The following is a 24571-nucleotide window of genomic DNA, read 5'->3' as shown; positions in this document are numbered from 1 at the left end:
GAGACTCTGAGGTGCAGCTGGTGACCATCTGTTTATAGTTTTAATTAGTGACTGCAAAATTAATGTCTGCTAAAGTCATAGCTCTGTTCTTCCCATAATTGGATGTATTTTATTGTAAATATAGAACCTCATTATTTTGTTAGAAGGATTGATTTTTCTCATTAATATAGTTGCAAATGTCAGTGGATTTGATTTTTTTTTTTAATCACAGAACTCCCAAACAATATGTTCAGGTCACATACAAGCAGTTTTTGAGTATGCTGTAGTTAGCTATTTAAAATGGCTTCAAAATATATAAGCTTGCAATTGTAGAACATAATGAAATACATAAAAGAATAGTAAATATCCCTTTCATGACACATGACTTTCCAGTCTTTCTCTAGCTCATGTCTATATCATAAGCATGTGACCTGTAGACTTGTCTTCCAGATGTGTATATCTGGATATATACGTCACTTCCTTATATTCTGAGATTAAGTATTATTGCTTCCTTATGTCTCACACCTCTTATTCCTGCTGTATTCTTTATGAAGTGTGTTCTGTCCTTTTGGTCACCCAGATTCTAGACCACAGATTCTTGTATGATTTCATTCTCTAGCTTACAGCCAACATCAATATTATTTTTTCAATGAGTTGGGGTTTTTTTTGTTCCTTTGTTTTTGTTTTTTTTCTTTTTGGGAGAGAGAGTGTGTGAACAGGGGAGAGGGGCAGAGGGACAGAGAGAGAATCCTAAGCAGGCTCCATGCTCAACGGCGAGCCTGACATGTGTCTTGATCTCACAAACCATGAGATCATGACCTGAGCCAAAATCAAGAGTCGATGCTTAACCGGTTGAGCAACCCACATGCTCCTTCACTGTGTTTTATATCCAGTTGTTTTCATTTTCATAACTAGTGTCTGCTTCAAACTGTGATCGTTTTTACCCAGCTCTCTAAGTAGTCTTCAAGCCTCCAGTTTTTTATTCTGGGAGGACAGTTGTCTTAAAGCTCTAAGGCGGTCACTTTGTTCTTCTGAAAAGCATGTTAATTCCATGTTCTGTTAAGTCTACTCCTCCCCTTGGCAGTCAAGGTCACCCATAATCTAACCTTGATCTACTTTTCCATCCTCGTGTTTCTTTGTTTTAGTTTGTTGTTTCATGTACATACGATTTCCTTTTTTCATGTTTTTTACTTATGCTGTTTTTATCCAACCATGACATTTTCTTACCAAATTGCCATGTAACAGACTTTCCAAATCTCATCTTAAAGGCTACTTTCCCTGTGAAACATCTTTTAGGTGTACATCCTCCCAACTCCCAACCAGGTGCAGTCTCTTTCTATAGTACTTCATTGGTGTATCTTTGTTACTTATCTGATTCATGTCTTCCATTAGATTTTAAGGCCCTACAGAGTGGGGCCTATAACTTACACATTTAAAAAAAAAATTTATTTATTTTGAGAGAGAGCAGTGGGGAAAGGGGCTGAGGGAGAGAGAGAATCCTAACCAGGCTCCATGCTCAGTACAGAGCCTGATGAGGGAGGGGCTCAGTCTCATGACCGTGAAATCGACCGGAACCAAAATCAAGAGTCAGATGCTTAACCACTGAGCCCCCCGGAGGCCCCATAACTTATACATTTTTATAGTCTTTGCAATGATAAGCACAGTAACTGGGACATAAAAAGGCTACAGTATACGTTTATGGAATTGATGAGTAATTGGTAGTGCCTAAGGATAGAAGAATCCATTTCAAATGTCGGATCATCTTAGTTTGTTGCAGTTAGTCTATGACATGTGGTAGAGTAGCTACACAGCGTGGTATCTGGTATGATCATCAAATTTTATAGACGCAAATGTGTTCTTCTACTTTTTCATTTAATGTATTTTCTTAGAACTTTGCTTTCATCTGTCCCTCTTCCCATTTATTTCTTTTAGAGGGCGTTTTAACTCTGCGGGCAAAACCTCCTCCTCCTGATGAATTTATTGACTGTTTACAAAAGTTTAAACATGGATTTAACCTTCTGGTAGGTGAAATTTATTTATATATAACTAAAAGAAACAAATGAAAGAAATCAAAGCCTAGCCAGGATGTTATTGATTAAATTAAGAGATAAGCTTTTTCCTGTGGGTTTTTTGGTATGTGTGTCTTGATTTTTCTTTAATTAGGACAATAGCTAGTAAAACTTATGTATCTAAGCGAATTATCAAAAAGGAATGATTCCTAACTTTTTAAAAACTAAATTCCCCTAATCTGACTTACCTAGGCTGATTAATACACTAAAAGTGAAAGTAGTAGTAAAGAACTCTTCCTCTGAGTCTGTGTTGGACCTTCATGAGTGTCTGTTTTTTGCTTGATTACATCATAGTAATCTGTTTGTCTGGTTTCTTAATGCTACAGGCCAAACTGAAGTCTCATATCCAGAATCCGAGTGCTGCAGATTTGGTTCATTTTTTATTTACTCCATTAAATATGGTAAGGCTTTGTTAATATAAGAAAGGAATTACTCTTAGTACGTTTTTCAACCCCATGTGCCTGGCTGGAGTTACCTAGACAGTTTTTCTTCATCACCTTGCATGGATTCTATTTCCCTTGGCGTCTATGCACGTATCAAGAATGTGCAATTTGAGAGTTTGAAAGAACCTTAGAAATCATCTAGTTCAAACACCTTATTTTACAGTTGAGGAAACTGATGTCTGTGACAGCGCTAGGGAAATGAAAAGAAAGATTTATCGGATGCTGGTGTTGCAATGTATACTAGTATATAATAGAAATGGCTATAATAATATAAAAGCTTTTCTCTTTCTCCCAAAATAGGCTAGACATGAGGAGGCGCTGGTACTGGATGGAAGGTTTTGCTCATGTATTTATGTATTCACAAATATTGAGAGCCTGCTGTGTGCTTCGTATTATTCGTAGCTTATCAGGAACAAAACAGACATAAATTTTTACCCTCTTGGAACGTATATTGTAGTATGGAGGGGCAATTGTTAATCTAAATACATGCATAAATAATGCATTTTGCTAAAAATAAATGTTACTTGAAAAAATGCAGTAGGGACAGAGAACAGGGAGCATTTCAGGTGCGTGCTCATGCAAGTGCGCACATGAGTGTGTGAGCTGGAGTAGTACCCTTTCTGAATAGGGTTGGTTAAGGTGAGAAGGTGTCATTTGAGCAGATGCAGTGAGGAATGAGTCATGTGGATTTCTGAAAGAAGAGAATTCCAGGTAGAGAGCAGCTATTGTAAATGCTCTGGGGTGGTAATTGCAAATTGTGCTCTTGGAATAAATAAGTGTTGTGACCGGAACAGAATGAGGGAGATCTTAATTAGGAAATGAGGTTAGCAAAGAAACGGAAGGCCATATTTTGTTGGTCCTTGTAGGTGATTGTGAAATCTTGTACACTTTGGAAGGTTTTCGCCAAAAGGATTCTTCTGGCTGTAATACTTGGAGATCTGGCGGAAGAAGGGACTGGAATGGTTATTAGAATAATCCAGATTGGAGATGACGGTGTTTGGATCAAGTAGCATTAGAGATCGTAAGAAGCCCGATTCTGGGTGTAAACCATAGAAGCAACACTTTCTGGTAGATAGGATATGCTGTGCAACAGCCAAGCGTATCTCCAAAGTTTGGCCTATGAGTGAAGAGATGGCCTAATTATTAACCAAGATGTAGAAAACAATAGGTAAGACAGAGACTACTACCAAGGTAGTAGTTACAAATAAAGAAGAGGGGTAAGGACTGGTGGATCCCTGTGCAGTTTCAGTGTGAGGAGAATGGAAAGAGCCAACAAAGATTTGAGAAAAAGCAGTTAAGTCGGGAAAAGAAAAATAAGAATATTATGGTGTTCTGGAAGCCAAATGAAGAAAATGTTTCCAAGAGGAAGAATTGAACAACCGTGTCAGATATCTGTGTGGTGGAAGCTGATTTTACCTCCACGTTCTTGTTACAGCTGTACAAAGGCAAAGAAAGATGATTTGTCTTTAAGGAAGTGACTCTGAAATTAAACAGATAATTTCTGCCTTTGTCCAGTTGGCCTGAATGTTCTCATATAGCCACACCGAACACCAGAGTAATATAGTCTCCATCTGTGTTGGTTCATCCAAAACGTAGGGGCTTCTCTTTCTAGATGGGAGAAGAGAGTGGACACTAGGGAATAATTAGTAGTCCTTACATTGCCCACTATATGTCAGGTAGAGTGACAGGCAGGTAGTACTATTTTTTTCTCCCCAGAAAACTCCCTTCTCATACAGGTATATTTTTATATAAGGTATAATTAAAAAAATTTTTGTTAATGTTTATTTATTTTTGAGAGAGAGAGAGAGAGACAGAGTGAGAGTGGGGGAGGGGTAGAGAAAGAGGGAGACACAGAATCCGAAGCAGGCTCCAGGCTCTGAGCTGTTAGCACAGAGCCTGACACGGGGCCTGAACTCACAGACCATGAGATCATGACCTGAGCTGAAGTCAGAAGCTTAACCGACTGAGCCACCCAGGCCACCCCCCTCACATAAGGTATAATTTTTGAAGCTAAAAAGAAGGGTGTGTTGGAAACAATTCCCTTTGTAGAGGAGTTGGACTTTCCTATGAGCTTATCCAGCAAAAGGTTATATACCCTTGTGTCATAGGCCAGGATCCAAGATACACATCTTCATTTTCTGAATTTTCAGTATCCAGGTATGTTCTTTCCTTATATGGTATGATAATATACTTCCCTTCCTATTTTATATTTCTTACACTTGCAAATAGTGTAATAGCAATTGTTCCAAGCTGACTTTATGTAGAGCCGTCTTGTCCTACAGGACAGCTAGGAGAATTCACTGGAATATTTAAGAGTACACAAAAAAAGTGCTGGGGCTTAGGGAAAGCATGGCGACAGAAAGCAGGCAGAACAATTGTTGGCCCCACATACAGACAGATATGAAAAGAGACTGGGCTACAAATCACTCTTTTCTACAATTCCTCCAATTAGCTAGGTCATTCCCGTTTTGTGGGAGGACAAGTGAGCAAGGAGTAAAAAGAAGGCAGAATCTGTTTTAAATACTTCCAGGAGGACAGAGTTTCCTGTTTTCTGGGCTAAGGCAGGCACAGGTGGAGTGGTTGTGAATGGCTTTCCCTGTCAGAAGGGCAGACAATAGAGAACAGAATGACAATAGCAGTAATGATAATTGTTAGTAGTGTGTGATTATTTGGTGTTATTATTTCTATGGCTGTTTTTTAAAGAGTAAGAACTATATGAAGCCAATAAGCTTAATTTTGGTTTAGGGCATATGGACATTATGGTTTGAGTTCTTTAATATTTATCAAAAATGGAGCAAATTCAAATGCATTTTTCATAGCTTTTACTTGATTATCAGAAAAAAATGAGAAAAACAAAATCCAAGTTACAAAAAGGAATAATAAATCTTATCCTTTCTTCAAGGGCAACTAGACAAGACCTGAAGTAGAATATGAAATGAATATTGCTTTACAAACATAGGAAAGTAACATTATCAGCATAAATGTCAGAACTGGGCAATAAAAGATTAGAAGATGAAAGTCCAAGGCTACATCAATAATTTATGAATGCTCCCATATGTTGTTGCTATATATAGAACATCAAATTTCTACTTGTCTGGAATAATTCTTGCTATATAAGCTCTTTTAAAAATTAGATCAAGGCCATTCACATGCAAAGAAGCCCAGACTAGCTCATTAACAAAATTTATATTCCTCACTCCTTTTTAAAAATATTTATTTATTTTTGAGAGACAGAGAGTGTGTGTGTGTGGGGGGGGGGGTGCGTGCACACGTGTATGAGTTGGGGAGGGGCAGAGAGAGAGGGACACAGAGAATCCCAAGCACTATTAGTGCAGATCCTGACACCAGGCTCAAACTCATAAACTGCGAGGTCATGATCTGAGCCAAAATCAAGAATCGAACGCTTAACCTACTGAGCCACCCAGGTGCCCCTATATTCCTTATTCTTTAACACATTTGATACTGTCTTAGTTTGCGTATTAGGAAGTGTTGGTTATAGAGCAGTTTTTTGCCACCTTCTCATTCTTTCAAACTCTTTCACACATTGTAAGTAATTGCGTAGTCATTACATAGAGGAGAACTATAAGATAATAGGACTGGTTTCCCTAACATGTAGAAATTAGCCTTTGCGATCAGGCTATGTATCTGAAAATATGATGTATTTTATCTTTGTTTTTCATCAAAAATGACTCCTTATTAATGGTGTCTCTGATCAAAATATGTCTGTTGCTCTTTTAATGTTCTGCCTACAGAGATCCAGATGTATTACTTGGATAAGAAACTTGGGAAGGAACGTTCATAAAGAGCCTACTTCCAGCCACACAAAATTGAATGGCTTTAAAGCTTGAAAAACCTGTTGCCTGCCCCCAGCATCTGCACACAAGCTTACCTACAGCACACATACATGCAAACCTGCCTGACATCCGTTCTCCAGAGGGAACTATGTCTTGCAGCTTTTTATTTACATTTCTTTTGTTTCATTCCCTCCTCCCTCTGTGAAACCAAAGATTTAAAAATTCCTTTACTCTTAGATTTTACTCCTTAACTTTTCCTTCTTAATCATCCCTACACATTTACTAGAAGTGCTTTTAGGGCTTGGAAGTAAGAAAATTACATGCCAAACAGTCAGAGTGGGTTTTGTTCTCAAGTAAGAGCCAATGTCCCTCCTTATCTTTGATCTTTCACTGATTCTCATTCATCCCTCCAACACTGTGTTTTCTGCAGTTCATTTGGTCCTAGTCCTCACGGGAGGGAAAACTGAAGAATAAGCCATAAGTTAAAATGTAATATGTTGCTAATACATATAAATTGTTTTGGGGACAGTGAGGTGCCTCAGAGCTATGCTGTGGGGTTAAGAAGGGCTTCCTGGAAGAGGTGGTACTGGAGTAGAGTTCTGAGTGATGAATTAAGGGCCTCATGGGGAACTGGGAAGAAACATGTGCAGATACACAGAGGTATATGATAGCATGGCATGCTCAGCGCACTTGGATGACTGGGGAGAAACTGACTCTTGGTCTGAAGCCATTCAAAAAAAATCCCTTTTTACTTGTGCCATATCTCTGGGAAAGTGAAATTTTTATAAAAGGGCTCTGGTTTCTGCTCTAGGAGATAACTACCATTCTTTAGCCAGGAAATAGCCTCTGAGAAGTCAATTTGGAGCAGTTTCCAGACATACACTTATCATCATTTTGTTTATCAGAGAGTTGCACCTGTTTATTTGTTTCTGCTAGTCATTAAATTATCCATTTTAAATCAGGACAGTTTCCTAGAATTAGATTCTGGGAAAAGCTGTCATAGATTCAGAGTACCAGTTCTCATTCTTCTCTCACTTTTCTCTCCGGATCCTTTTATTTTTGTATGTCTTTATAGGCACAGCCATAGGCTGTTAACTTGAGACTTATTTCTCTCTAGAGTATTCCTTTATAGAACCGTATTTTTCAAGTTGGGCATAATAGATTTGCCAGGAAAGATACATGTACTTTTTTTTTTAAAGCAAAAAGCAGATAGTTAAACCACCTGACTTAGAATTCTCTGGATAGCCATTAGTATTTTCCAGGGAAAATACAGTCCTGTGCAGCCAATAGACAGATCCTGTGAAAGTCGTTAAACTATTAACTTTTCATTCTAGATTATTAGGCACTATTAGCCTGGGCAAGTTGACTTAACAAACTGTTTTTCATTCAGTAGTACACTGCACAATGTCAAAATTTGAGTATATGAAAACAGTGCTTGTTTTGGGCATAGATTTTACATATTTTGAAAATATACAAGTAATCACCATCTTCTTGCTAAAAAATGATTTATTGTCATTTTAGGTGGTGCAGGCAACAGGAGGTCCTGAACTAGCCAGTTCAGTACTCAGCCCCCTGTTGACTAAGGACACAATTGATTTCTTAAATTATACTGTCAACGCTGATGAAAGGCAGCTTTGGGTGTCACTGGGAGAAACTTGGATGAAAGCCAGGTAAGTGTATGAGTTTAATACCTATAATACTTTAAGTGTTGTTCTTTGTTATTACATGAATCTAATGAGACATATTTTTAGCCTTCTACTTATGAAGGACCAGGCATTACAGAGAAAAAGCCTAAACCCTTCAAAAGCTAGTCTAGTGGAAAAGATATAAAGTATGCACAATATAAGGCATGTTAAGTACCAGGAGTGACACATAAACTGCTGTTGTTTGGCAAGGTGGAACCATCAGGAGGAGGATTTAAAGAGGAGGGTAGTTAGCTTTCAGAGAGGGCTGGCATTTAAACCAATAGATAATAATAGTCACATATTGTGTAATATATATGTACACACCATACATACAGGGTTTGCTAAGCAGTCTTCCATGAACTTTACGTAAGTACTATGTTGTCACTATTTTACAGATAAGGAAACTGAGGCATAGAGTGGTTAAGTAATTTGCTCAAAGCCATATAACTCTTAAGTGGCAGATCTGCCATTTGTATTCAGGCAGTCTGGCTTTGGAGTTGATGTCCATAATTATTTTGCTATGCTGCCTCTCAGTAGGATGAGTAGGATTTCCATGAATACATAATTGGGAAGGGGTTTTTCTAATAGAGAAACACAAATGAGGGCATGAAGCAGGAAGTCAAGAGAATGGAGAATGAATATGGGTTTAGCTGACATATAAACTTTGGGTAGCAGGTGCTTGTGAAAAGGGGGAGGGGAGAAAATGGTGTTAAATAAGCCACATGGAAATGAACAGGTGGGCTATGAGGGCTCCCCCTGCCATGCTACGGAGTTGGAGAAGATTGTATAGGCTGCAGAGAACCACTAGCTTTGTGAATAGGAGTGTGACGTAATCACATCTGTGTTTTAGAAAGATCAGTCTGGTAGTTGAGCTTAGGAAAGACAAGATCCTTCTCTGGGTGGAAAGAAGGAGGGGATCATTTTAAAAATTGTATCTTGTCAATAAAGTGATTGTGGAAGACAGATCATTAACATTGCATCATTTATCATTGCAGTATTAAAGTTTTTCTGAGCAAAGCAAGGTATAAAACTTTCTCATTTTATGACATTGAATAAATAATTTTTGCCTTTCTTATCCAAATCATTTTATTGCTCTCACTACTTAGAATAAGCCATTCAGGTGGTCATTTAGAAGCTTTTCTTCCTAATGCTTTTGAATGGACTAGCCTAAAAGCGATGGATCAATTCATACTTTCTCTCTTCTGTTTCTTTTGTGGAAACACATATAAACTGTCCCCACTTGTATTTTACACTTTGGCAACAGCTTGTGTTGGAATATGGCTTACATATTGAATGGTTTACCAAGCAAAAAATTCTTTAAAAGCACTGTAGTTGTTACTTTTATATTGAAAGCATTATTTAAATTTATTTTTATTATTTGTATATTAATATATCATACTATTTGTATATCATACTATGTAAAAACTTGGTTAAACAGATTTCTTAAATCCATTAGATATTTGTAGGTTATGATCTTTTGATAAGTCTAGGTGGGATCTTTTAATATTTTCACATGAAACTTACTAAATTAATCAGATCTCATAGTACAAAAATAGCCTAGATTTTTAAATTTCTCGGTTTTGGGTCGTACCTCACAATGAGAAAATGAATGACCATTGGAAAAACTACATCAAAAGAAAATACACTGTTAGCTCTTGACATGAGAAACGGTCATTTCAAATCCTTATTGTTAAGAGTATTAGGAAAAGAATATACTGATTTAAAAACTCATAAAGATAACAAAAATTATGAAGGTACTTAATAATCTGAATAAAATGGCTCATTTTATCATAGGAGAAATATAACCTGAAGAATTAATCTTTCACTTGTGAGAGATAAAACAACACAGTGGAGCAGAAATGAACCTATAATTTCTGTCCCGGGTGTTTTTGTGGTTCATGAGTGATTAGGAGCTTGTAGAAGTAAGTCTCACTCAGAGTCATTAAATAATGAATGGGTAATGATTACGGTTCCAGATTAGTCCTAACTTGATTTCACTGATTAAAGACTAGCTGATAAATTTAATTTATAAAATTGGTAATGTTTCATTTAGAGGACTTATTCCTTTATAAAGCATAAACATTCAGAACATTCTCTGTTATTTCTTTTTAGAAAGATATGTCTGACACCAGGAGGGTTGGTTATGATGATGAGAGGGAAGGGAAGGGAAAGATGAGAATCTGAATCTACTTTAGATGCAAGAGAAGTTCATGTTCTAAATACTTTCAACGCTTCTAGCCTCACACTCCCTTTCCAGTTTTTCAAAACCTATATCCATGTTACGAAGATGAATGAATGGAGAATGGAGGCAATGTGAAAAAACAGATCGTGAAGCAAAATTCAATCTTCATTTTGTTGGCATTACAATCTGGCATAAGCATGTTCCTTTTCCCTTTATGTGTGCAGAGAGGGCAGATTACGTATGCTTTGTTTTTGTTTGTTGGTTTTTGAGAGAAAAAATGTTTATTTTTGAGAGAGAGAGAGACAGACAGAGCAGAGGCTGGGGAGGGGCAGAGAGAGAGGGAGACACAGAATCCGAAGCAGGCTCCAGACTCTGGGCTTTCCGCACAGAGCCTGATGCGGGGCTCGAACTCACAGACCAAGAGACATGACCTGAGCTGAAGTCCAGCTCGACTGAGCCATCCAGGAGCCCAAATCATTTTATTTTGTTTTTTTGTGGCTAACCTTGTTGAAAGTAATTTTGAACATGGATACATTTCTTAATTTTATGCCTTAATGTCCCCCTACAGAGCAGAGTGGCCAAAAGAACAATTTATTCCACCATATGTTCCACGGTTCCGCAACGGTTGGGAGCCCCCAATGCTGAACTTCATGGGAGCACCGATGGAACAAGATCTTTATCAGCTGGCCGAGTCTGTGGCAAATGTAGCAGAACATCAGCGCAAACAAGAGACAAAAAGATTATCCACAGAGGTAAAGTTTTTAACATCACTTTTTGTAGAAAGTGCAGTAATCTGTGCATTCTCTTCTAATTCTGATTGTGAGTTCTAGTTTTATTGATCTGAAGATTGTTCTAGAACTAATGACTTAAATGTCCTGCTGCCCTTAGTTACCTCTCAGCTTTTTATCGTTGTTGTGACAGTTGCTCTGTTTCCCTGTGAAGCCCAAGACACCCTCCCCCCGCCCCCCATATCATTCTTCCACAGCCTGCCAGCCATCACCCTGCCAGTGTCCTGGTGAGCCAGTCTCAATTTTTGAGTGCCTAGCTTCTCTCCTTGTCAGGGAATCACCCTGTTGCCTGTTGGCTTGTTCTTGTTTTCTCATCCATTATAATACCCTTAAGACAGCTCCCTGGGGCACCTGGGTGTCTCAGTTTGTTAAGCGATTAAGCGTCTGACTTCAGCTCAGGTCATGATCTGTCAGTGAGTTCGAGCCCCGTGTTGGGCTTTGTACCGACAGCTCAGAGCCTGGAGCCTGCTTCAGATTCTGTGTCTCCCTCTCTTTATGCCCCTCCCCTGCTCATACTCTGTCTCTCTGTCTCTGTCTCAAAAATGAGTAAACATTAAATAAAAATTTTAAAAAGACAGCTCCCTGGACCTAGGTCTCCTAACCTGTCCCAAGCAGCTTTTTCCCAAATGTCCCATTTGTTTCCTCCTCTGTCCCTCCCTCCCCTCTCTTTCCTCCCTCCTGTCCCTCTTCCCCCTCCCTCCCTGTCTTCCTTCCTTCCTTCCTACCTTCCTTCCTTCCTTCCTTCCTTCTTTCCATTTAGTTCTAAACCCTGGAGCCCTCTCAGCCTGGCTAGAAGGCCAGAGCTTCTCCTGGATTCATTCCCCAGGCTCAAATGAGCATTTCTAACAGTATCATACCTTGAGAAGAATCACAAAATTTACTGTACCTTTCAAGTATTTAGTAAGCTTTGGAGTAATAACCTATTTTGGGAGCCAATGGGGGGATTGAAATTGGCTATATTATCCCTTCACATCTCTTAAAAATGACTTTTCTGTGATTCTTCTTGTTCCGTCAGAAAATTAAACATTGCTTAAAGCTGAAGCAAACCAAACAGGATGATCAGAACCTGAGGAATTAGGTGAATGAGGTCTATTTGGAGAAGAAACAGTAAATGATGACTAGATGCCCCTTGAGGTCCTGTTTGTTTCCTTTATTTAATTCCGTCGATAAATTTTCTCAGACTGCTGTGGGTATTCATAACAAACATGATAGGAAGGAATGATTAGCAAACTAGAGTAAATCTTCACTTTTAAGGAAAAACACTTACATAAATTAAATTTTTAAAAAATCATTCCCTTGAACAATAACCATAATATTATAGAAGATTGATTAAATTCCAGAACTTTAAAAAAGCACATGTACTGCTTTGAAGATATGTTTTTTCCTAATGTAATTGTTTTTTCCTCTGGCACACTAAGGGTAGAGTCTATAACTGCCTGTCCTTCTAAACGAGGGATTAAGAAGATGACCTCACAGCCCTTTGCCTTGGTCGGCAGGCACACATCCCTCTCCAGACCTCATCCTGATGGATGGTGATGAGGATTTTATAGTTCAGACCTCATCACTGTGGATTTCCTTTCCTCATAGAGGGTGACTTTTCTAGAGGGAAAAAAAGATGTAATCAAACAGGAAATTATGATACACGTGTTGCTGCTATAGTTACAGCTGACTCTTTTCAAATCACAGAAATTTCTAGCTTACAGTCTTTATATATTAAATAAGAAAATACATCCACTTAATAATACATGCCTCAGAAATTCACTTCTGTGAGTTCTTTTTCAATTTGTGTATTTAAAGGGAGAGTAATGTGTTCTGGGCTCCCAGTGTCAAAGTTGTCTACTCTCACTGAATAAGTAATTTTAAAGGAAGAATTATTGAGAATCTTTCCTTATAATGAGTTATCATTTTCCTGTTGTAAACTATTTGCCATTTTATGGCTTAAGTACTTATTCCGAGGTTTTAAAAAAATGAAATGAAAAGCGCCTGCTAGCTGTTCTAGGGGAATTGATGCCTTAAGAATTTGTTGGAAAAGAGGCCGAGTAATGGTGATTTAAAATACATAAAAAATGCAATCATCCCTAGAAGAGAAACTTTATTATACTTTATTGCTACTAAAATAAATGCACTCAGGACAAGACTTGGATGATTCAAGATCTGGTGGTTTTGTTTAGAATCGAAAGGCATAGGTGACGTGGGGTGTCAAATGTGGGTAGCAATACTCAACTTCTTTACTTCCTCTGAACCAGCAACAGCCCTAGACAAGGCTGTGTATGTAGTCATCACAGTTAGTCATTTGTCATCATTCTCTCCTCCCTCCCAATATTCCCAGTCACTCTTAGGACCCAGTGATCTCATGCTGGCTGCCCTCACTCTGTTCTGTTCAAAGTTAGCCAAAGGTGAAGGTGATTCTACCGGGTTCTTGCACTCCGCCCTTTATAACAGCCTTTAATAAAAAGCTGCCTAACCGTCTGATGCCTCTGCTCTCAACCAGGGAAATGAGAAACCAACTTAATTAAGCTATTTATTTTATTTTTAATTTCAGCTTTATTGAGGTATATAATTGGAAATCCTAAGATATTTAAGGTGTTCATCTGGTGATTTGATACACATTGTGAAAGGATCCCCCTGTCTAGTTAATTAACACATTGACACATCTATCACCTCACATATTTGTCTTTTTTTTTTCTTTTGGTGAGAACATTTAAGTTCTACTCTCTTAGAAAATTTCAATTATACACTATAGTGTTCTCAGCTATATTCACCATTACATTATATCTTCAGATTTCACTCATTTACAGCTGTGAGTTTCTGCCCTTTTACCAAATTCTTCCTATTTCCCCAGCCCTTGGTACCCGCTTTTCTACTCTGTTTCCATGAATTTGACTTTGGTTTTTCTTTGTGTAAATTTCACATATAAGTGCTATCATGTCGTATTTGTCTTTTTGTGTTTGGCCTATTTCACTTAGCAGAATGCTTTCAAAGTCCATCCATGTTGTTACACACAGCATTATTCTCATGGCTGAATAATACTCCATTGTATATTTATACCACATTATCCATTCATCTGTTAATGGGCATTTAGGTTGCTTCCCTATTGTGAACAATGCTGCAGTGAACATGGGGATGCAGATATCTCTTCAAGTTCCTAATTTCATTTCCTTTAGTATTATACCCAGTAGTGAAACTACTGAACATTTCTCATTTTTTGAGGAACCTCCATACTGTTTTTCATAGCAGCTGCCCCAATTTACATTCCCACCAATAGTGTACAGGGATTTCCTTTTTTTCCCACATCCTCACCAGTACTTGTTATCTCGTCTTTTTGATGATACTCACCCTAACAGGTGTGAGGTGACATGTCATTATGATTTTGATTTACATTTCCTGGATGATTAGAGATGTTGAGCACCTTTTCATGTACCTTTTGGCCATTTGTATGCCAAAGGATGTCTGGAAGGATGTCTGTTCAGTTGCTCCACCCATTTTTTATTTGGACTGGGTTTTTGTTTGTTTGTGTTTGGTTGGTTGGTTGGTTGGTTGGTTGGGTTTTTTTGTTTTTGTTTTTGCTCTTGAGCTGTGAGTTCTTTATATAGTTTGGATTTTCAGTCTTTATCAGATACATGATTTGCAAATGTTTTCTCTGAGTTTGTAAGTTGCCTTTTCGTTTTGTTGATGATTTAAGCTAAGGTATTTAAATGGTGAGAATTTTTTCTTTGTGTGTTAAGTGCAGTGTATTCCAGTGAAATATATTCCAGAGGAGTAATATAGTGTGAGTTTTTTTGACATCCACACTTGTCCACTGAAGAAACCCTACCCACACTGTGTTTATCCGTACTCCAACTAACTCTGTCATTAGAATGAACTATAGTAAACATGTATCTAACACTTTTCTAAGACATTTCCAGTTTCAAATATTCTGCCCCAGTGAGTTCACAAACACTTTCAATAGCCAAGGACTTCCATTGCTTCAGGGTCTATTGTATGTGTCCCATACTCATTTCACATAAAGAAACAGTTAAAAATCTTTACGTACTTTATGTCCTTTTTTTTTTTTTTTTTGGTCTTTGTTTCTTTGTTTTTTCCTCATAGCTTTAAAACTATGGTGCTCCTTGGGACCCACAGACCTCAGCTCCCCCTCCTGGTAGCACCTAGTAGGCTCATGTCAGAATTGTGTTAAACATAAAAAGAAATTACTCCCATCATTATCTTACCCTGGACTACTGACTCTCAAGATCAGTATGTTTCTGCCTTTCTGTATTTTCCTCAGTAGTAAATCTGGTAATAGTGCTGCCATTTAAAAAAAAATAGGGACTGTGTACATTTAAAAAAATGAGAGGGGGGTATAATTTTAATACACAGAGTTTAGATGATTTTCATGTGACATTTACTTTGTTAGAGTAGTAAAGGTCTGTTCCTTAAACTTAGAGAGCAAGGGGAAAGAGTTTTATTCTTGTTTTTAAACCAATTTCATTTTATATAAATTGTTAACATCTATCTAATACCAAAATCACCTTCAATGGAATTCCTAAGGAAAGAATGTATTACTTGCATACCCGGCTATTTTCAGAGTTAACATATAGCTTTTGTACTAATGACTTTTCCTGTTATAAATAGGTCTTTGATTAAAAAAAAAATGTACCAACCCCATTTCATAATTTGTTAGTAATGGCCAATCACTTGAAAATGAAACTGATCATATTATAGTGGAGGGTTTTGTTCACTGACGTCAGTGGTCATTCAAATAGTCTTAGCAATTCTTTAATCTCTGTTTCTCTGTCTTTCAGCAGTCCAGTGTATCAGAGTATCCTCCACCTGATGGGTATGCATTCAATAACATGTACACAAGAATGCCCCATCTGGACCAAGGGGAAGCTGCTGTGGCTTTTAAGCCAACTCCTAATCTCCACGTAGATAGGTAAGATTTCATGGGCGCCACTTGGAGAGCTGCGGATGACTGTCTCTGATTTAGTGCAAGTAGAGGTCCCAGTGTCTGCTTTGTTCACTACTTCTTTAAACCTTCCATCTGTTAATTGTTTGATAAAATTTCAGTTGTTCCTTTATAGAGCTGGCTTTGATAAAGAAAGCCTCTAGTCTATAATTCTAACTGGAAAACCTCCAGCCTATAACTCTAATTTAGAGAAAATGCCTTTGGATGACTTTCCCTTTTTAAAAAGGTGCTCTGACAAAATCTGTGAATTAAGAAGAAAGAAGAATTGTTTTTGAAACTCTCCACTAGTTTATACCAGATGGTCTCTAAGGATCTTTCTTTAAAAGGAAACAATTTCCATCTTTCTCTCCTTCCAACAAAAACAAACCTTCCTTTAGATAGAACTATTTCTAAATATAAACTAAATATTTAGAAGAAGTCAGTGTCTTATTTGCCATTCTTACCATTTCATCTTACTGTATTTTATTTTTACTTTCCAGTTTTAGCTTTCATTTATTTCCCCTTAGTTTCACTCTTGAAAAAAATTCAGCGTGGGTAAATGTGGAGAACTGAGATGGGGGAGAAGTAATGGCACTGGAGAAGGTTCACTTCTTCAGTCTTGTTTTCTAGCCTCTGCAAATGAGGGTGCCAAATGAGGATTGTGGCCAACCCATATACAAAACAGAAACAAAGGAGGTGAAAAAGGAAATGGAAGGATGGTCATTCAGGTGAATGGGACTGAAAGCTTGCGCTGGTACCTTCCTGTCACAAAGCTTCTCTTACCACGAGGGTTGCATTCCCTTTACTTCTTTTCTTTAAAAAAAATTGTTTAATGTTTATTTTATTCATTTTGAGAGAGAGCTAGAACATGAGCAGAGATAGAGGGAGAAAGAGCATCCCAAGTAGGCTCTTGATCCCAATGCAGGGATCAAACTCACAAGACATGAGACCGTGACCTGAGCTGAAACCAAGAGTCAGACACTTAACCTACTGAGCCACCCAGGAGCCCCTTAGTATACTCTTTTCTTAATAGAATATAAAGAAGGTAGAATTTAAAATTTTTTGTTTTTGTTAGGAACGACAACAGAGGTAATACTTAAGTAACTGGTATAGAAATTTTCCAAGTATTACTCTAAGGACACCAGTAACATATTATATAGAATATAAAGTCAGCAATGAATAATACATTTTAAAGATGCCAACATATGAAATATTTTTTTTAAATTTTTTGACGTATATTTTATTTTTGAGAGAGAGACAGAGTGCAAGCGGAGGAGGGGCAGAAAGAGAGGGAGACACAGGATCTGAAACAGGCTCCAGGTTCTGAGCTGTCAGCACAGAGCCCGATGTGGGGCTCGAACTCACGAACTGTGAGATCATGACCTGAGCGGAAGTCAGCGCCTAACCAACTGAGCCACCCAGGCACCCGCAATAAGTTTTAATTATAGATTCAATTTTTAGGAGATAATGCATGAAACTTATTTTTGAAGCTTAAAAGTTATTTCATTGAAATTCTTGAGTAACTTATTACTCATCCCAGTATTTTTTTCCTTTTTTAAAAACATATCCACGTACCAGAAATTATTTTAAATTGGTAATTCTTCCCTTTTTGTTCTATCTCTCCAGTAAACCAGTGATTTTTCATAGCAAAGTAACAAAGCTACAAAACCACTTGAGTACATTTCTCATGTGTGTTCAGATTTATAATATATATTGATAACTAACTTCGATCATTGTCAACCTTGGGACCACATCTAGCACATCGTGGCCACTCAGTAAGTGTAGATTTATTTGATTTATTGAATGATTGAATAGGCACATGATAGTGTATCCAACATGTCAGAGTCACTACCTATGTCTTTGCCCTTCACCTCTAAGCCTGGTAGGTATAGTGTTACTGATGGAAAAAACTCTGCCATTTATTTTGGACAGCTTACCACAAAGTGTTTTAAAAGTTTATCTTGATCATTTTAGAGGGTCAGGAGAGTGTACTTTGACTTAGTGATTTAGTTATATCTCTGTACCTCATCTGCTTCCAAAATGGATTCAGTCAACTCACTTAAATTATATGCAGTTTAAGTAATGCTAATATTAAAAATAAAATAATGAAGCAAAAACTACAAAATTAAGTAATCAAGAGTGGGGGTAAGAATTAAAATTTTGGAAGTATAGATTGATACTGTGATTGAATTTCAGATTTGTCTTTGAGGTTCCTAGCTGTCAGCAGAAAGAGAAACAATCATTTGCTGTCATTAGCAAAAGGAAGAAGTATATATTGGTTTATTAGGATAAATAATGTTTTTTTTTTTTTTATCCAATCCTCAAAAATATTTGTCTCATGAAATTTTGTATAGAATGTGAGGGATGATGTAAGGGACATTACTTTTAAAGATTTTTTTCCTCATTTAGAGAATGTTGTGGTAAATATCACAAAGTTTCTTTTAGTAACCTTTGAGAAATAAAAAATTTAAATGGAATTTATTGAAGGCAATTCCATGAAGGGATACTCAATTATGTATAGAGTTTAGGGTTGTCAAAATTTACCCGGGGAAAGAATTTTTAAAAAAATACATTGAGTGGTGGGGGCACCTGGGTGGCTCAGTTGGGTTAAGCATCTGACTTCAGCTCAGGTCATGATTTCACAGTTAGTGAGTTCGAGCCCCAAGTCAGGCTCTGTGCTGACAGCTCAGAACCTCCTTCATATTCTGTGTTTCCCTCTCTCTCTGCCTCTCCCCCAGTCGCACTTTCTCTCTCTTAAAAATAAATAAACATTTTTAAAAATTCAATAAAAAATACATTGAGTGGTGGGTAGATTGTATATCTGAGTAGTCTTGTGGATCCCATCTCTCACTCAGGCTATTGTAATAGGTGCTGGATCGTTGACATAGGCACCTGGATCGTTGATGTTTCAGGTTGCTAAGAAAATGTATCATCATTATTGCAAAAGATAATCTGAAAGTTCTGGTCTGATATAAAATACACAGAGGTTTGGAATTTGCTTTTATAATTATTTTTTATTACCCTTAAACTCTATTACATGCCTATGCCTGGAATGCAGTAAATACCATGTGAAGTATATTCACTCTTCAGTGAAACTTACTGTGCCATTAGGTAAACCACCTGTTGAATTTAGAGCCCTCTCCTTTGAGGGATTACAGTTTACTTCTATCCCAAAGCAGTTCATGCTTCAGAGATGTCTCCGATCATTGCTGACTCCACATCTGCTCTATATCAAGTGGATATCGATTATTCCAAACCAGGAACAGAGAACATACGTTTTTATATATTATAGATCTCTTAAGAAACTTTAGTATATCTGAAAAATTATACAGTATGATTTTCAGATTGATTATATGGTCAATATCGTAGCTAAGTTTTATCTATAGAGGGCAAGAAACTGTAAACCGTAAAGATTTGTACTCTCTAGAGCACTTTTTGAGTGCATGCTGGGTAGTCATCTCTGAGACACTCAAAATAGCAAAGACTTCAAGGAGAGCTGTGGCAAACTTTTCTTTTTAATTCACTGGTTCCGAAACACAGTGGCAGAGAGTTATTCTGCCCAGTTATAGTATACTCAACTCTCTATTATTAATGGTGATGATTTTCCAGATCATGGGAGGGGAACACGAAGGAAGAGAGAAAGATAGAGAACTGAAATTATTGTTTTTCTGACTTTTGGAGTGGCTGAATTTTTTTATCCCCCCAAATGAAATCTAAATAGAATGTAAACATATAAAGTAGGGAAAGGGGGTAGGAAGCCCACAGAACAGCTGTTAAATTATTATTAATATATAATAATTATTTGGCTATAATGTCACTTTTCTCACTTTTCTTATTTTTTAAAACTATATCAAAAATAGCCAGTAGGTAGCATAGCTTTTGGGTCATCTTTTCTCATTGTCCCTTTCCTCTTCTGGAGTTACTAAGAGGTTGCCAATTACCTCTGATGGCAGAATACGTTGTGTCACAATTGTCGTGCTGGCCCTGCTGAGACTCATTATTCCAGAGGACCCTGGTGGGCCACTTGACAGGGGAAAGATGAACAAACGTCTTTAGTTCCTTTCTGCTTTTTCCCTTGTAGAAATGAGTAAGGAAATCTGGAAACGTAAATGGAGGAGAAAATGAGGGAGTGAAATTAATAAACAACAGTTAAAGTGTTTTATTATTGAAATGAAGAAAATAGTAGTGCATTATTGATATATCAATTTTTGTATTACATATAGAGGTATATTTTAGTTATGTTAAATTTATTAGTGGTCATGTAATGATTAAAGGAAGTATTTGTTTTTTTAAGAAAGTTTTGTGGGTTTTTTTGTTTTTTTTGTTATTTTGAGAGAGAGACCATGAGGGAGGGACAGAGAGAGAGGGAGAGAGAATTCTAAGCAGGCTCTGCCCTGCCAGCTCAGAGCCTGATGCAGGGCTCCAATTCACTCACCGAACTGTGAGATCACGACCTGAGCTGAAATCGAGTTCGGTGCTTAACTGACTGAGCCACCTAGGCGCCCCAAGAAAGTTTTCTTTTTAAAAAAGCATAGGACTCTTGGACCTGTTCTTACTATTAAAATAAGTTTATAATGAATGAATGGATTAACTAATTAGGAGGTGTTATTATTAGTCTTACTCTTAATTCATACCTACCCTTGCAATTTAGGAACTGGGCAAAACTTTTCTAAAACTTGACAGTCATAATTTTTAAATATGAATTAAAGACATTGCTTGAGTTAGTGAAATCAACATATAATTTAAATTTCTACTATGGAAATTATCTTCAGTCTCTTTTAATTTTATAAAAAATGCTACCATTGATCTTTATCCCAGTTCTTTCATGGTAGAGTTGCTAATTACCAAAGTAATGTCCCGGTATATTTAATGGACAAAGAATTCATAGATTTGTATTCTGTATTTGGCTTAGTATCCACTAACCTTATGATTTTGCATTATTTAGTTTTGTACTAGCCATAGTTTGCTCATTTTAATAGTAATAACTCCAAAGTTTTGTTCAGTTCTCATATTCTATGAAATACAATAAACTAAACTACTATTGTAATAATTTGTCAGAATGTTTTCTGGTAGGAATTGGCATTGATTTGCTTTAATGTCTTACTTCTGTTTTCAGCCTTTAGGAAGAACTCACTAAATGAACATTTCTCTTTCTTTTTATAGAAATTATGATCTACTGAAAGCACAACCCAAGAAGTATGCCAAATCCAAGTATGACTTTGTGGCAAGGAACAACAGTGAGCTCTCAGTTCTAAAAGATGATATTTTAGAGGTAATAGAATTTTACCTTTTTTATACTCTTAATAAAGTGGATTTATTTTGTATATTGTATACAATATACTGCATGTTGTATTTGGTATATATCTAAACCTTCCTTAAAAAGTGCCAGGTCAATGTCATTTTATTTTATCCAGGATAAAAGCATGTTATAGATACCTATATCTATTTAGGAGGGGGAGCTTGCTTTATCTTATTTTTTGTTGGGTTTTTCTGGGGGAGGGGGTGAAAAACGGAGGTTGGTGGGGAGGACAGAGGTTGAATTTCTTGGCTTACTTGGTCCTCTTCTCTTCTGGGATTTATCCATTTTGGAATCAAGGCTAGTTATGTAGATACATCATAATATTTTAACGAGAGAAAACGTTTCCTTCTTCCTGTCATAGTCCCCTTGCACAAATGTACCCATCAGTGAGTAAGCTGTTGATTCTGGGAATAATCTACCATGACTCTCGAATCCATTTCTTAGATCATAACTCGGAGTTCATCTTCTTTAATATGTAATGTGGGATAGTCATGATAGTTTTTATAAAAAGAATGGTTTCCATTCTTTTCCTTCCTGTTTGAAGGGTGTAGACAAAAGACCTCTCCAAACATGTCATCTTAGTCATCTTTCCGTGCTTCAGATAGCACAGTTAAACCTTCTTGGCAGGCGATGAGGACCTTGGGGACATTCACAGTAGTGGTTCCATACATGTTTTATACTAGTAATTATGATTATCAGTGTAACTCCTGAGAATCATTCAACCCACAGTGTGTTGATAGTAAGTCAGCTTATTAGAAGTGAAAAGAGTTTCCTGATCTAAGGAATAAACATCGAACTTCTTTCATAGATTGGTTTTGGTATGGAATGATGCCTTTATTTTTTTTGCATGATGACAGATCCTTGATGATAGAAAACAATGGTGGAAGGTTCGAAATGCAAGTGGAGACTCTGGATTTGTGCCAAATAACATTTTGGATATAGTGAGACCTCCAGAATCTGGATTAGGGCGTGCTGATCCACCATACACGCATACCATACAGGTATTTATTATGACTTTTTGCAAAATTTAACTTTTATAAACTCTCAAATTGATTACTCTAAAATGGGACTTAAATACCTTTTGTGTATTAATCATTTTGCGACTTAATTTGTTGTATAATTTGTATAGTTTTTTTCCTAGGGTTAGCGGGGGGGGGGGCAATGGCGAAAGATATAGGGAACAATTATATATACGTTTTTTCTGATTTATTTCTTCAGAAAATTGCTTAAAATGTTTACCAGTAAGTGACCTTCTCTTTTTTCGCACACGTCCTATAGTCCTTCTGATGTTCGGAGAAGCAGTATTTCTGCCTCTTCACTCTTGCCCATAACCTTCCTATCCAGTGGTTTCTTCATAGAGGGTGGCACTGGGACAGTGGCTGGAGGGTGGCTCATCTTCACCATCTTTCGCCCTTATTCTCTTAAATGTTCTGCCACTGACCTTGAACTTGCACTCTTCCCCCCCCTCCTTACACCAACACGTGGGTATTCATTTGGACTATAATATTGGTCCTCTCTTGATTTTAAGATTAAAATATACTTATGACATAGGGTAGATAGATCAGGCTCTCTCTTGTTGATCATTAAATAATCTTTGAGTCACATGACACATTTTCAGACTTTATTAACTCTGGTAGCTCATTCACCTGAACATCTGAATCCACTTACTATTTAACTTGGGATTTTTGACCTGTGACAGAACCTCTAGAGTCCAGTCTGCTAGCAGAGGCGGAATGGATGGACCGTCTCATATGTAGCATATGAACCTGTGGTGGTTTCTATATCATGCCCCCAGGAAGAATTATTTTAATTTTCAGAATCTTCAGCAAAAAATCACACCTGACCCCATAATAATGTCATAAACTTGAGAAGCTCCATATGCTGTCCAGTGACAGAGTTGATGTTCATGCCAGGTATAGGCTTAGTAAGATACAGCTTGTCCACATGTAGGATGGTGATCATACCTCTGCTGCATGACCATTCATTACTTGTGGCCCCTCATAGTGTTCACACTGAGTATAGGTCCTGTGGTCATCCAGAGTGACTTTTGGCCTTACTAGAATCCAAGAGTCAAGCAAACTTTTTTTTGTTTTTAATTTTAGAGAGGGGAGAGGGCAGAGGGGGAGAAAGAATCTTAAGCAGGCTCCATGCTCAGTGTAGAGCCCGCCATGGGGCTCGATCCCACAACCCTAGGATCATGACCTGAGCTGAAATCGGGAGTCAGATGCTCAACTGACTGAGCCACCCAGGCGCCCCATGCAAACTTATAAAGTAAAGAATTATTGTACAATGTATGTATCTTGATAACTTAAGGTGATGTGGTGGAAATTCTGTTTGCCGTGCTTGTTTTGGCTAGCCTGATGTGCATATGTACTATGTACTTAATTTATGTTCATCATTTGTCATTAGCTTTTGATGCCAAAGAAGGAGTTTGAGTTATTCAAGGTATGGTCTACTACTCCATTTCCTGTGGATTTTTGAAGTGACTTTTCTAACTTAGTTTGAATACCTTTTTCTTTCCTGAGTTCCTTTCTGATTTTGAGATGTGGTTACCTGACATAACATAGACTTCCACCTGGTTTATAAGTGCCAATTCCTTACCTTCTTTCCTATAGACAGTTGGACGAAATGCCTTAAACAGTGTTAAAGAGTGAAGTATATGCCTAAAACAGTGATGGAGTATATACCCTTTGAGTTTATGCAATGTTAATGTTAAAAAGTTAACTTTTTAACAGTTAACTTGTAATAAGCTATCAGAGACACTGTTCACAGAGACTATCCCTAGATGCTGCATATGAACAGGAGTCAAGAGTTGAAAACAATTATCCAAAGTTTTGTTTGTGTGCATCCTTACTAGGGATGAGCAAACTCCAATAAAATACCAAAACATGCAAATAATGTCAATTCTAACTAAGTATTTTACCCCACCAGCAACTTCCTAAGGAATTTAACCTCTCTTACCTTTGTCTGTTTATTGTTCGGTCTTGTCTTTTCCTTGATTCTTGGCCTGAGCCATAAGTTGACTTTTCTGTTTAAAGGTTGCTTCTGTTTAAAACCAAAGCAAAACTGTTGATACATATCACAGGTAGGGAGAGTACTTTTTGAGGACATAAATTTTATTCCTCCTTTCTCGAACAGAGCCTCGTCTTACATTTTTGTCAACTTTGGCACAACCAAGAAATTTTTTAAGTGCTCACAAGCTTCAGGAGTTTGTTTTGCTACTTTATGTAAATAGAAATGTGTGGGAATTGCCTGTTTGGGCTGGTTCCTTTTAAACTTTTCAACACTATCTGACTGTCTTCTAAAAATTTCTGGATGCAGCTCTGAATACAGTGATATATGTGGAAACGTTATAGAAGCTGTGTGTGTGTGTGTGTGTGTGTGTGTGTGTGTGTGTGTGTGTGT

General features: G+C 37.3%; 1 protein-coding gene across 5 annotated transcripts in view; it reads left to right on the top strand.

Moving 5' to 3' along the window:
- Nucleotides 1-24571, top strand: part of EPS8 (epidermal growth factor receptor pathway substrate 8) — a 192127-nt gene that overhangs the window by 148590 nt on the left and 18966 nt on the right. For 4 of the 5 annotated variants that reach the window (XM_049625139.1, XM_049625138.1, XM_049625140.1 and 1 more), the window contains 7 exons: nucleotides 1912-2000; nucleotides 2375-2449; nucleotides 7807-7955; nucleotides 10721-10904; nucleotides 15725-15855; nucleotides 21031-21139; nucleotides 22024-22167. In XM_049625139.1, the coding sequence (XP_049481096.1) occupies nucleotides 1912-2000; nucleotides 2375-2449; nucleotides 7807-7955; nucleotides 10721-10904; nucleotides 15725-15855; nucleotides 21031-21139; nucleotides 22024-22167 (881 nt within the window). The remainder of the gene's footprint in view (nucleotides 1-1911; nucleotides 2001-2374; nucleotides 2450-7806; nucleotides 7956-10720; nucleotides 10905-15724; nucleotides 15856-21030; nucleotides 21140-22023; nucleotides 22168-24571) is intronic. The other variant, XM_049625142.1, reaches the window with a different exon arrangement.

This window comes from Panthera uncia, chromosome B4, assembly GCF_023721935.1.
Source record: "Panthera uncia isolate 11264 chromosome B4, Puncia_PCG_1.0, whole genome shotgun sequence".
NCBI classification, from domain to species: Eukaryota; Metazoa; Chordata; class Mammalia; order Carnivora; family Felidae; genus Panthera; species Panthera uncia.
Note: the sequence above shows the minus strand (reverse complement) of the source record. Positions and strands in the feature narration are given on the sequence as shown.